Source organism: Crotalus tigris, unplaced genomic scaffold (genome assembly GCF_016545835.1).
Source record: "Crotalus tigris isolate CLP2741 ecotype Arizona unplaced genomic scaffold, ASM1654583v1 scf7180000017585.4430047, whole genome shotgun sequence".
Classification (NCBI taxonomy): domain Eukaryota; kingdom Metazoa; phylum Chordata; class Lepidosauria; order Squamata; family Viperidae; genus Crotalus; species Crotalus tigris.
In genome coordinates this window covers 4,286,652-4,298,955 of record NW_024096493.1, presented here as the reverse complement: position 1 = coordinate 4,298,955, position 12,304 = coordinate 4,286,652, and the positions used below count along the sequence as shown (strand labels likewise).

The 12,304-nt window shown below is 38.3% G+C and overlaps 1 protein-coding gene across 3 annotated transcripts in view; it reads right to left on the bottom strand.

Moving 5' to 3' along the window:
• The window catches only part of CEMIP2 (cell migration inducing hyaluronidase 2), a 74,001-nt gene that overhangs the window by 35,729 nt on the left and 25,968 nt on the right, over positions 1-12,304 (bottom strand). For 2 of the 3 annotated variants that reach the window (XM_039361691.1, XM_039361683.1), the window contains exons 4-6: positions 11,684-12,245; positions 5,003-5,172; positions 2,634-2,822 (exon numbers count right to left, since the gene is read on the bottom strand). In XM_039361691.1, the coding sequence (XP_039217625.1) occupies positions 2,634-2,822; positions 5,003-5,172; positions 11,684-12,245 (921 nt within the window). Of the gene's footprint in view, positions 1-2,633; positions 2,823-5,002; positions 5,173-11,683; positions 12,246-12,304 lie in introns of those variants that run through there. The other variant, XM_039361701.1, reaches the window with a different exon arrangement.

The window sequence follows — 12,304 nt, the reverse complement described above, 5'->3', positions numbered from 1 at the left end:
TTTTTGGGTCACAGTCGGTTCGGAGAATAGAGGGTCTGGAGCTTGACTGGTGGAAGGGATGGGTTGTGGTTCTTGGTTGGGTGCAATCTTGGCAGCTGTGGTGGCTTTAGATAGAAGGGATCTGAATAATGTGGGATCAAACAATCCCATGAAGGGAGAGGGTTCCTCTGACAAAGGTGGGTCCCGTGTTTCCTCAGCATCCAAATATGACTCTCTGTCTTGAGATGAATGATCAGAGGCAATGGAGTAGGCATATTCCGGGGGCTTGGAGTGGAAATGAGTGGAGGATGAAGGCTTGGGTATCTGCAATGAAGCAATGCTCTGTGCTAACACCTGAGTGAGCATTGATTGGAGCTGTTCTGGCCATACTGCTTGAGGAACATCGGGACAGAGACCAGCAGCAATGGGTGTGAATGTAGCTGAAGGCCCTGGTTGAGTACTGGGCAAAAGGGCTACCCAATTGCTGTTTGGATCTGGAACCACAGGAATAATGGGCTTCTGCCCGGTCTCTATGTCCGGGGATAATGGTCTGTGGCCTTGAATTGACATTGCTAGTTGAGGACCGAAGAGGGAGCCCTCTGATGTAGCCGTGGAAGGAAGGGGAATTTCCCTTGGAATTTCCTTTTGGGCCTTTGAAAATTGTCTCTCTAGAGCCAGGTGTCTCCTTGTGGCCTCCTTTTCGGCCGCTTTGGATGGGGCTTTGCTAGATAACGCTTTGGCCTTAGCTTTCAGCTTCCCTGCCGCCTCCAATTTGGAGGATTTGCACATCTTTTTACTTGGAGGGCTGGTAGTAGACAAGGCAATCTGGGGTTGTTTATCTTCAGCCATTTTGCTGGAGATCCTTCAGTACAGGACTGAGAATGGACCTCAATGGGAATAGGAGCTGAGGCCTGGACTGTTAACTGTTGAAAACTGGTAAAACCAGTGTAAGCTCCTGATAATTCTACTGTGAATCACAGTGTATTATGAGAGGCAAAATGTCCATTGGAATAGGAATATATTGGGCTGGATCACCTTGATGCAATTAAAGGCATGAGATGCAAGGCAAGGATTGCAATTGGAAGAAGGGTTTGAACTTCCAAATCGCCGAAAAAATTGCCAAAGGCAATGTTAAACCAATGTGGCTGGGTATTTATGGGCCTGAGTGCTCTGGAAGGTAAAACTGAGGATAAATAAAAATGGTGCGAAAAAAAACGCTATTTAAAATGGTGGCCGTCAACGTCTGAGGCGATAACAAGGCTTCCTTAAGGCACTCTAAATAGCCAATTTGCAGTTTGGTAAGCCCCCTACCAAAAGTCAGGTGTTTATCCTGAATATCTCTCTCCCTCTCTGCTATAAAAGCAGGCCAAAAGAAAAAACCTTTTGGATGGCTTCTATCAATGAAAGCGGCCGTTTGCAGCTCCCAAAATGGCGGCTGCTACCCGCGTGGTGGGCCGGGGAATCTGAAAATCTTTGGACTGAAGCCCAGCTGATAATCGGGCAATTTAGGGGCTCCACGGAGTCCGCTGATTAGCTGAGTCGATCGGCGGAGCCACGGCTCGGCTGCGCTGTCCTAAACTGCCGTTTGAGCTTAGGTAGCTCAGAAAGGCAGGGGGAGAGAAGAAAGAGGCAGATCTAAAATCGTAAGGGGAAGGAAAGAAACAGACTGGAGAAAACTAAAGCTTCTCAAGGAAAACGAAGGATAATTCACAGATAATATAACCTGTTGCCACTGAAAGGGAACCAACACGTCCTGCTGGGTATCAGACTAAGTCGGAACTGGGTCAGCATAGACCAGCGGGAGGCGTGGCAAACTCTCAGACTTAGTCTATTGGGTAGAAAGGACAACAGGAAACCCATCTGTGGATTATCCATCCTCATGCTGGAGAAAATAATAGACATTTTTGCATTGGCATTGATCCAATTTTAGTTGAACAGACTCATCATTTGGACTATAAAAACGTGTATGTGGATGCAAAAGTTTAATCAACTCAATGTCATAGTTCTGACAGATGAAACTCTTCAAAATAACTTCGAGGCATTGTTTACTTTAAAGAATCTTTTATTCGAGAAACAAAGTATCAGCACTACATAGTTAAAGCCAAAAACTGAATTCCCCTCCCCTGGGCACAAAGTAGCAAAGCACAATTCCCTCCTCCAATTAACAGTCATAAATCACAGTCCCCAATTAGCTTGAAGTGCGGCCTTTCTCCCCAGTTCTCCAGCCCTGGGCACAATAACCTTGGATTCCCATGGCTGAGTTATTATTGTTATGGTTAAACTGGACTCTCATCCACATCCCCCCTCCCAGCATCAACTAACTCTAAAAAAGAAAGAGAAAAGATGGCTACATTCCCATCTGTTGTCAAAGCAAGAACATCCGATGTTAGCAGCATTGACATCCAGAGCAAATCAAATTCATTTCACACCTTACGTGCAAATAAATTTAAAGCAGTCTTTCCTTTCATAAGCATTGTGCCTACAGAATCAATGCCACACATGCCACATCAGAGTCAATTGAGGATTTTAGACAGTGGTGGATATTAAGCACCTTGAAAAATATTCTCAAAACAAAAAGTCAAATAGCAGAACCATACGTTATGAAAAAATACAAAGCTTACTAGATACATTCATTTTTACTTCTCAGCTCTTACCTTTCACTTTGACTTGGTATTTGTTGCATTCTGGGCAAGGAAGGAGTGTAAATTCCTCTGTTTGATACATAGAGTAATCAGTGCTTGCTACAACAATCTGGTCTCCAGGCTCCCAACTGCTAACATCTTCTGACAAATCCATTATCACTCCATGCACAGCTTTAACCTGAAAACCCCATTTTGGTACACCTTGGAGCAAAAAATTAATAATTTTCTTGGTTCAATTATTTTTTTTAAAAAAGTGACCACCTTTGCAAATGCTCAAACTATATTATATCAAAACAATTTAATGTACATGCAAATCAAATAGCAAGACCAAAGGTTGCACAGAGCTAGAGTTGAAGTTGTTAAGTACTTTTTTCTTCTGTAACTCCCTATGATTTTTCACCCTTCTCCTTGCTACACTGCTATGTGCATAACTTTGAATGCCAAGTCAACATTATGGAGAAGTCAGAAAAGCTCTCCAACAGTCTTTCCAATTTGAGGTTCCCAAGATATATGGATTTCAAGTCCAACATTCTCAGCAGTATCCTAGATAAATCTTCTCCCTTCCTTGTACCATGCCATTTAAATTAAGGCCTGGTTCTATGGGCAGAGCTGAAGTTTCCTTTTACCTAATGCTAAGGGGCTACCTCACTCAGACTGGGGAGAAGCAATAAAGCATGGAGGAAAGAATTAGTCAGTCCATCAGGTGTCATTACTACTTAACCCATTTCTGTCTCAGCAAACACAGAAAATGATTGCTTAGATGAAAAAACAAGGCTGCATTGGCAGAATACTCCGAAATTCATATTATTTTTATTTCACAATATAATCTGCCAGAACTGTATGTAATATTGAGTGGCATGGTGGCTTAGTGGTGAAGACACTCGCGTCCCACTCGGAAGGTTACAAGTTCAATCCTAGGTAGCAGCAGATGTTTCTCTCCTAGGGTGCAAAGAAACTATTTGCTGTGAACTCCTTGTGGCATTAGGAAGGACATCTGACCAGTAAGCGCTCAGCTCTATCCAACTGCTCAACTCTACCCCGAATTAAGGGATTACAGCAGACATATCAAACACAAGGCCCAGGGGCCGTATGCGGCCCGCAAAATGGTTTCATGTGGCCCACGAAGCCATCCTGGAAACAGTGAGAGAACGGCCCCCACTGCCTTGACCCTGGCTCAGGCCGGCGGGAGCCAATGTACAATTTTGTGGTGGCCATCTATGCTGAAATGCATTCAGTCTTAGCTCCACAAGGCCGTCCAGAAACAGCGAGGAACCAGCCCCTGCTGCGTTGGCTCTGCCCCCTGGGTGTATGCTGGGGAAGTGTCACCCTTTGTGAGGAATGAAGAAATGCACCATGCTTTGGCACTTGCCCCAGTCTCACCCCTTTCTGCCAGAGACCCTCAGATCTGTCCCACTCCTACCCAGGCTCCCACAGGCACCCTTGACGTGAACGATGTAGAGCTGCCCATGCCCACCCAGTAGGCCACACCCACTCCATCCACACCCACCCAGTAGGCTGCACCCACCTTGGCCACACCCACCCAGCCACCCAAGGGCAACCGCAATGCTGCTGCGGCCCTCAATGAAATTTGAGTTTGACACCCCTGGATTACAGGGAGTGCTGTATGTAATATGACTGAATGCACATCAGAATGTAACTGGAATACCTGATATTCATTAATATAGTCAAAGCATTTGAATTTAAAATCTAGATTGCTACTGGCTATGAGCTTTCCAATTTTGCCTATCTGTAACAGACAAGAATCTAAGAACCTATTTTTTCTTTCATGCTTGATATATCTCAATAAAGCTCATTTCTAATTTAAGAATATTTAATAAATTATTATGGTTTAAGTGTATTGATTAAAGAGCTACCAAAGCCATGATTTATTTTTCCTATTTAAAAGTAAGAAGGTAGCATATGGCCATATGGAAAAAAACATTTTAATTAATTTCTATTCCTTTTTAAGATAAAAAAAAGATTTTATATGATAGCTACAAGTTAACAGTTCTTCCACAAATTTAAAAACGTTGACGTTTTGTAAAAAAAAAATGCCTCCTCAAAAAAAACAAAAAACAAACAAACAAAAAACCTGAACAGCAAAGCAATACTGGGTTTTCTTGCCAGTAGACTTTTATATTTATCCCCACATTCCATATTTCATGTGCTTCTTAAAACAAAGACATAAAATAGCTATATAAACTTTAGATTTTTCTTTTTTTACTTCTGGTCTCCAGATTACAGCTTCTTATGATCAACACAAGGTACATAGCAATAAGAGGTATTCAAAATATAGCAAAGCTAGCTGCACAAGATAACCAAAATATTTTTTTGTTATCTGGTTTTCTAAAAGAAAAAGAATAAAAATAGCATATTCCTACCAGCAATCCATTCACTGAAAGCCCTCACAATAAATTTCTGGCCATCCACTGTGAAAAATTCTTTCTCTGCAAGAGCCTGACCTCCAGTATTGTGGTTTTCATAGTCTCTCACAGATTCATTACAAGATGAATTTCCGTCACCAATTACACTTACTAAAGCCCAGGCTTGCCTGTAAAAAGAGAGCACAGCTTTAATACTTATCCTAAACAGGGTTCCTTTAAAAAACAACAATAATGCATGCAAAAATATCAGTATAAAAAAATCCCTCATTAATTTTCCAAATAAAAATACTTCTTCATTTCGATGCATTAAGAAATACTTTCTAGTTGTTCAATTTCATTTATCAGAAGTAGCTTTCCCCAGCTTAGTGTGCTTCCGTTTTTATTATGGTCATATGACTACCAACCAGTCATAAACACTTGACATATTGTCTGGGGCATAATGGTAATTGTAATATTCTCATTTTGACAAATATCAGATAGTCACATGGCTGGAGAAGCTTGTTTTGATGTAGTCAAGTATTAATTCCCGAGAAAGGACTGTAGAAGTCTTTTGAATTTAAGTCTTCACATTCCTAAGCTCACATGCAAACCAAAAGAGATAAAAGCTTAAGTTCAAAAAAACAAGCTACAGGTGCTTACAGAGAAATACTAGATTTCAAATAATTTCACAATTTGGAAGTTGGCACTTTCCACTTACTCTAACTTAAAACCCACTACTGTATATGTGAATCTTCTATGATAATAAAACAAAGTTAGTAAAAGACCAAAGGGTATCATTTTTCTAAAAAAAAAAAATACCACTGTTTTATTGGTTTAGTCTTTCTAAAATATTGTAAAAGATTGATGGAGGCAGTATGTGTCAAGGAAGTTTTTAGTATGGAGATAAGCATTGTGCATGCTTGTTTACCCAAAAGGAAGACAACTTTGAACTGAAGATACTTCCTCAAACAGGGAGATTATATAAGAACAAAATTATAAATACCCCCAAATATCCTATCCATTTCCTGGGGTGGGGTGCGGGGGAGAGAGAGGAAATGAATCAGTCTGTGTCAGCTGGTGTGAAGGCTTCATTGTGGATACCCTATAAATTACTTCTTCAAGCTAGAAAGTAAACCAAGATCAACCTCTCTTACTCCTCCCTATCTCCTGAAAATCTATAAATTCTTGACATGAAGTTTTGGTCTTTACAGCTACTCCTGGTTTCTATATTGGGTCTACTTTAAGACACCTTTGATTTCATAAGACCAGAACGGAAGAGATTCCATTTTCTTTCCACCATACCTTTCCCCCCCCTTCATTGTGTGCTTACAGGTATTAACATTTCTAGCAAATGATTTCACTTACAATATCTAGAGCTGTTGGGGAAGGAATTGTTTTCATTTAAAAAAAAAAGTCCTTAAAATTGTTTGGCAAACATGCCATCTAATTAACTTAAAAAAAAAAACCTGTTTTAGTCTTAAACACAAGAGGAAAAGAATCCTACTACTATAACTTTGGTTCTGTAAATACAAGAGATGAGCAATTTTAGGACAGAAATGATAGAATAATATTTCAGGGATTTAATTAAGAAATAGGATGAATTATAAAATATTATTTTACAATGATGAATAACTTTTAGAAATGTAGTTGATGTTTGTTTAAGTCCATTACAATTCCTATTTTGCTGAAGATACAATTTTCAAATGCAACAGTAAGATGTATTTCTGTTTCCATCAAACCATTTTTTTAAAAATAGGGAAAAAACAAGTTTCTATTTACATATAACTATTTCTCTTGTTAATATTGGATCTAGAATTTGGTACCTCAGTTTCTATACTCTTGGCTAAATTTTATGGTTGCTTAGAAGAGACCACGGTCAGAATATACAATAACTTTGTGTTATTATGATGTTAAAATTTCCCACAGTTTTAAGTTACTGCCTTTTTCTCTTGAACTAAAAAAAATTCCCCAAGAGATGCTTGATTTGTAGCTTATCAAGCTACAGCTATTTCAGGCCTCTTTAAAGCAAAAATGAAACCTCATTTTCCAAGACCCTCAACTCCAGGTCAAAGTCAAGATGATGACAGGCAGCAGATTGATGCAAAGAGGAATAACAATATGATTTAATCTGTTTTGACAACATGGAACTAAAAAGGAAAGAATATTCAGTTGAGCCAAAGGATTTAAAAAACCACAGATTGCATTTGTGGATGGAATTCAGTCTAATTTTAATAAACTCTAGCACAATAAAATTTCCTTCTCCCACTTCTCAAAATCTGCTCTGAAAAGTGGAATTTTCTGATTCTAATTTTGAGGACATAGCTAATTTTGAGGATAGAATAAATACATTTTTACAGTTTCAATTTCTAGAGGAGGATTAATGAAACTGCTCTCATTGTCAGAAATATGCCACTGGTACTCTAATAAATTTAATACACTGAACATGATGGTTTTTATGATCAAATCCTAATTAGTTCAGGGAATTTTCATGAGTCATTTGCAAACTGAGCAGCCTATAAGCCAAATAAAATAAGTTAAAACACATCACCCAGATTGTTTCTATTTGTTTTAGGGCTATCTCAAATTGAGTGTTTCAAAGCATTAGTAAAGCACAAAAATTGGTTAAGTAACAATATGCAAAATAGTTCTTTGCATGTTACCAAAATAACTTCGCAATTTGCACATCATCATTATGGAATTACATGAGTTAGAAAACCATGTTTTGGGGCCCGATTTATGATTTATTTGTTCTAAACAGACTGTGTTTGCTTGACTGTTTCAGCTATGGCCTGATATAGATTCTTAAGATGTCCTGAAAACACATTTGAATTTGCAATTTTCTTCCTCCTTCTTTATCTTTTCTCTGCTTGCTTGCTTGCTTGCTTGCTTCCTTCCTTCCTTCCTTCCTTCCTTCCTTCCTTCCTTCCTACTCTCTCTCTCTCTCTCAGACACACACACACACACACACACACACACACACACACACACACACATCCCCCCTTTTTGTGTTGGCAGTGCACAGGTTTGATTAAGATACAGAGAGTCTCATAATCAATTCACAGCTATTTTTAATAATGGAATGTAAGCATTTTTTTCTGGGTATAGCACATAATCCTAACATGTTTCTCTCTGGGATTAGGCATTATTATTATTAATTTATCTTTAAACAGTTAGTAGGAAAGGCTGCTTAAGTAATCATTAAACTCATTCCACTTAACAGATGGCTCATCTCTACAGCTCAACAAATCCCACAGCAGTCAGAACTAATAATGTTGCTATGAAGTAATTCCTCCAGTGAGGAATGTATCAAACACAATAATCCCCCACAAATCAATCAGAAATAACAACTGCTTGAAGATATTCAGTCACTTGTACAATCATTATAATTACAATTCAATTATTTCTATTGATTTATAAACCACACATTTTAACAGCTTTCCCTAGTGTTGGGAAGTGTAGATTTCAATTCTCAGAATCCCCTAATTCAAGGGTCCCCAACCCCTGATCCATGGACCGACAGCAGTCCATGGCATGCCAGAAACCGGTCCATGCAAACAAACTATGCCCCCTTCGGTCCACGGAAAAACCTCTCTCCATGGAACCAGTCCCTGGTGCTCAAAAGGTTGGGGGCCTCTGCCCTAATTAATATAATCATTGCTGAGAAATTTTGGAATTATAGTCAATGTACAGTATCTGATTTGGGAAAGATTATTTTAATTGCCATTCTATTTTACTGAAAGCAACAGTTTACTAAAGGTAGCCCTCAACTTACAAACAGTTCATTTAGTGACCGTGCAAAGTTATAGCAGCACTGAAAAAAGTGACTTATGACTGTTTTTCGTATTTATTACCATTGCAGCATCTCCATGGTCACGTGATCAAAATTCAGGCTCTTGGCAATTGACTCACATTTATGACTGTTGCAGTTGCTGGAGTCATGTGATCACCTTTTGTGACCTTCTGATAAGCAAAGTCAATGGGGAAAGCCAGATTCAGTTAACAACTGTGTCACTAACTTAACAACTGCAGTGATTCAGTTAACAACTGTGGCAAGAAAGCTTGTAAAATAGGGCAAAATTCATTTAATTGTCTTGGTTAGCAACAGAAGTTTTGGGCTCAATTGTGTCGAGGACTACCTGTATAGCACAGTGAAATTTTTGAAGAAATCCACTGTAAGACAATATTAGGACCAATCAAACTGTGAAAAGAAAGCTATGTGCTTTGTGAACATCACAATACTTGATCAAAGCAAAATTGTACATAATTTGCAAAGGGGAGAGAGAAAAGAGAGAGATGATTGAAGATTTAAAGAATCAGCATTTGCTCAGTTTATTCCAATGCTTAAGATTTTTGGACTAATCAGCAATTTTACTTTCAATTTGAAGGACAAAAGGAGTTAGTAATACCAGTTTATACTCTTATGCAAAACATACTGGTTCTTAGATAGGCAAGATAAATGGCAGCCTTGAAAATTTAGGCATGCAATTCAAACTGGTGCAATTGGACATCAAGCTTTTACAGGGCTCTAACTACATCCTTACAACCCTACATGCTAAACTCTTAACTTTTCCTCTGCAAGGATCAAACGGTTTACACAAGAAATGCATCCAAAGATGGAGCCACACTAAAATCAAGCAGCAATATCTATTCCTGAAATACCAGGTTTCCTAGATGCTAAGAAAAATTACCCAAAAGTTTGGTAAAGAACACCACAGCTTTTGAAAGAAACTTTATGGTTTTAGGCATTTTTGTCAAAGGCTGGTTGGTTCCCCTCCCCACTTTTAAAAAAATTACAAATAGGTTAAAGCTGCTCTCTTTTCCTGCGCAGTTATTTTACTGTGTGTTTGTGTGTGGTGTATAGGTTGTTGTTTGATGCATTAACAAATATTAAGGAACAGTTTATTATCATAACATGTACAAAATATTCAAGCTGGACATTCTTCCATATAGCTCTGGGCTGCATCCTTAACTACAGCATCTTATGATGTTCATCAACCTTCCAGAACAGAGGGGGGCATCATGGGGATGTGGGGAGGAAGGAAATCCCTTCTGCTCCATCTCCCTGCTGCTGACAGACAGAAGCTGTATCTATGACCTGTGACATTCAAACCAAGCTTTTCTGATGATTTTTATCTTCTTTTAAGGACTACAGAAGATAAATGTAGTCATGGCATAACATGTTATTTCACTGATGCTTGATTCTCATTCTTTTATCTTCTTAGAAACCCTTTTAATAGGTCTTTATCCTCTTTTAGAATATTAAGGAAATTAGTGTAAGAGGTACTCTTATTCTACATTTCATTAAAAGAATAATTTCAAAATCAGGCCGATGTCTTTAAGTGATTTCTCAGAATAGATATACCCGAGTAGGCAATAAATACATATTTAGATTGTATAAATATGTTTAAATGCCACTCTTAACAAATCCATCTGTGCATGCCTCCTTTAGATGTACATGTAGAGTCATTAATTTCCCAATTGTCAAAGCCAAAACATCTGGTTGCCTTGTGCATTATGAAGGGCAGAACTGACTTTCACACTGCTGGCTATTAAAATGTATAATCAAATCATACAGATTATAAAACAGTTTGCAATAAAAATAAAATAGAAGGGTAAGAGTCTGTTTTCTTTGCCTACTGCCAGAGTAGGCTAATACATGTAACTGAAAATATTGTGGATTAAATCTAGGCATTAACCTAACTAAAATTTTCTTATCCTATCCTCCTATTTTGAGTAACCCTGAAAGTGTTTTCTTGAATTTTAGAGACAACGTTGAGCAGACTAGTTAAACTGCAAGTACAAAATAGGAAGGGAAATATTGAATAAAATTGGGCAACAATATATTTGGCTCTATAGAGGATGCCCTGCCCACTATCCTGCAATATCCTTCCCCTTTAGGTCCCAAGTCTTCAATCATTTCTACCCAGCAAGGCCTCTTATCTTTCAAAGAACATTTTTATTGCCAATCAGGGGAGAAGTCCTGGATATCTGAATGTGTCCTGGAAATCTATTTTTATACCAAATGATCAATACTGCCTAATAATGGGTATGCATTCAATTTTTCAGAAGAAACCAACATGGAGATATTTCTGCTTAACCATTTCTCAACAATCAGCATTAATACTTAATGCGAAATGCAGTAACATTAAATGTGAGGGGGGAGACTGGGGTGTGAATTTGAACAGAAAATAAACAGCATTTGTTTAAATATATACTGTGCAATTGGGTTTGGAACATGGAATTGCTTTATGTATTTTTCATGCCATAATCAATTGGCCTGGGGTGGAGGTAGGAAATATATAATTTTTTCCTTAGATGCGGAGCAGGAAAGTTAAGTTGTCTGACGCTGTTTTTAGAGGGTATACATTTATTTTTGTTGCTTTTGCTCACTTCAACCAGGTATTATTTACTCAGAATTTAATGGCAAGTGGCTAGCCATGTGCATCAAAAAATAAATTTATCACTTAGGTTGGAGTTAGGGGTAGTTTAATGTCTTTTGTAAGGATTATCAGAATTGTGAAGTGTTGATAATTGTTATGAAATTTCCTGATGCGGCTCTGCAAATCATACTCAACAGAAATGTGTTTAGTCTTTATATTTATGCATTAAAATAAGCTGAGGTCAGATCCCAACTAATATAAGGACCACCTTTAAAAGAATTGGTTAACCAAGAGATTTTTTGCAAAAGCATTTTTTTACCTATAACTCAATCCTTTAACGAGCTTACTTCCCAGAAGATCCTGAATGATTCTTTTGGTTTCCTCTAGTAGATTTTTAGCAGCTGAGTCTGCTACAGCAATAGCAACAATGCGACCAAAATGTTGAGTCTTTAGAAAATCCTCAAGTCTTTTGCTGTCATTGTGAGATTCGTGAGTATCAAACCTCTCCGTTTCCAAAACCTCTGCAGTGTCTTGGTCAATCACTCTCACATGCAGAGCTCGGAAAAACTCATTTTCAAATGTGTAGGATCCAGAGGCCAGCCCTGAAGAATACAGAGTCTTTGACAGAGAAGTCCATGATAATTTCTGAGAGCCATGCAATTCCAGTGTTCCACCAGGGCCCACGCCCACAAATTTTTCACCAAATGTTGGCACATAATCACCTTCGTTTAATTTGCCGTATAAGATTATAGTTGCTTTGGACTTATAGCGACATTTTTCTGCTCCAATATGAAGCATTCCACCATCCTTTATCAGGATAAAACGTGTTTTCAGGGTAATATATTTAGATCCATTTTCATCATCCCCAAAGACAAGTAATCCTGTAGGAAATAATATCGTTAGGTAAGCAATTCTTAAATATGAAACAACAACATATATA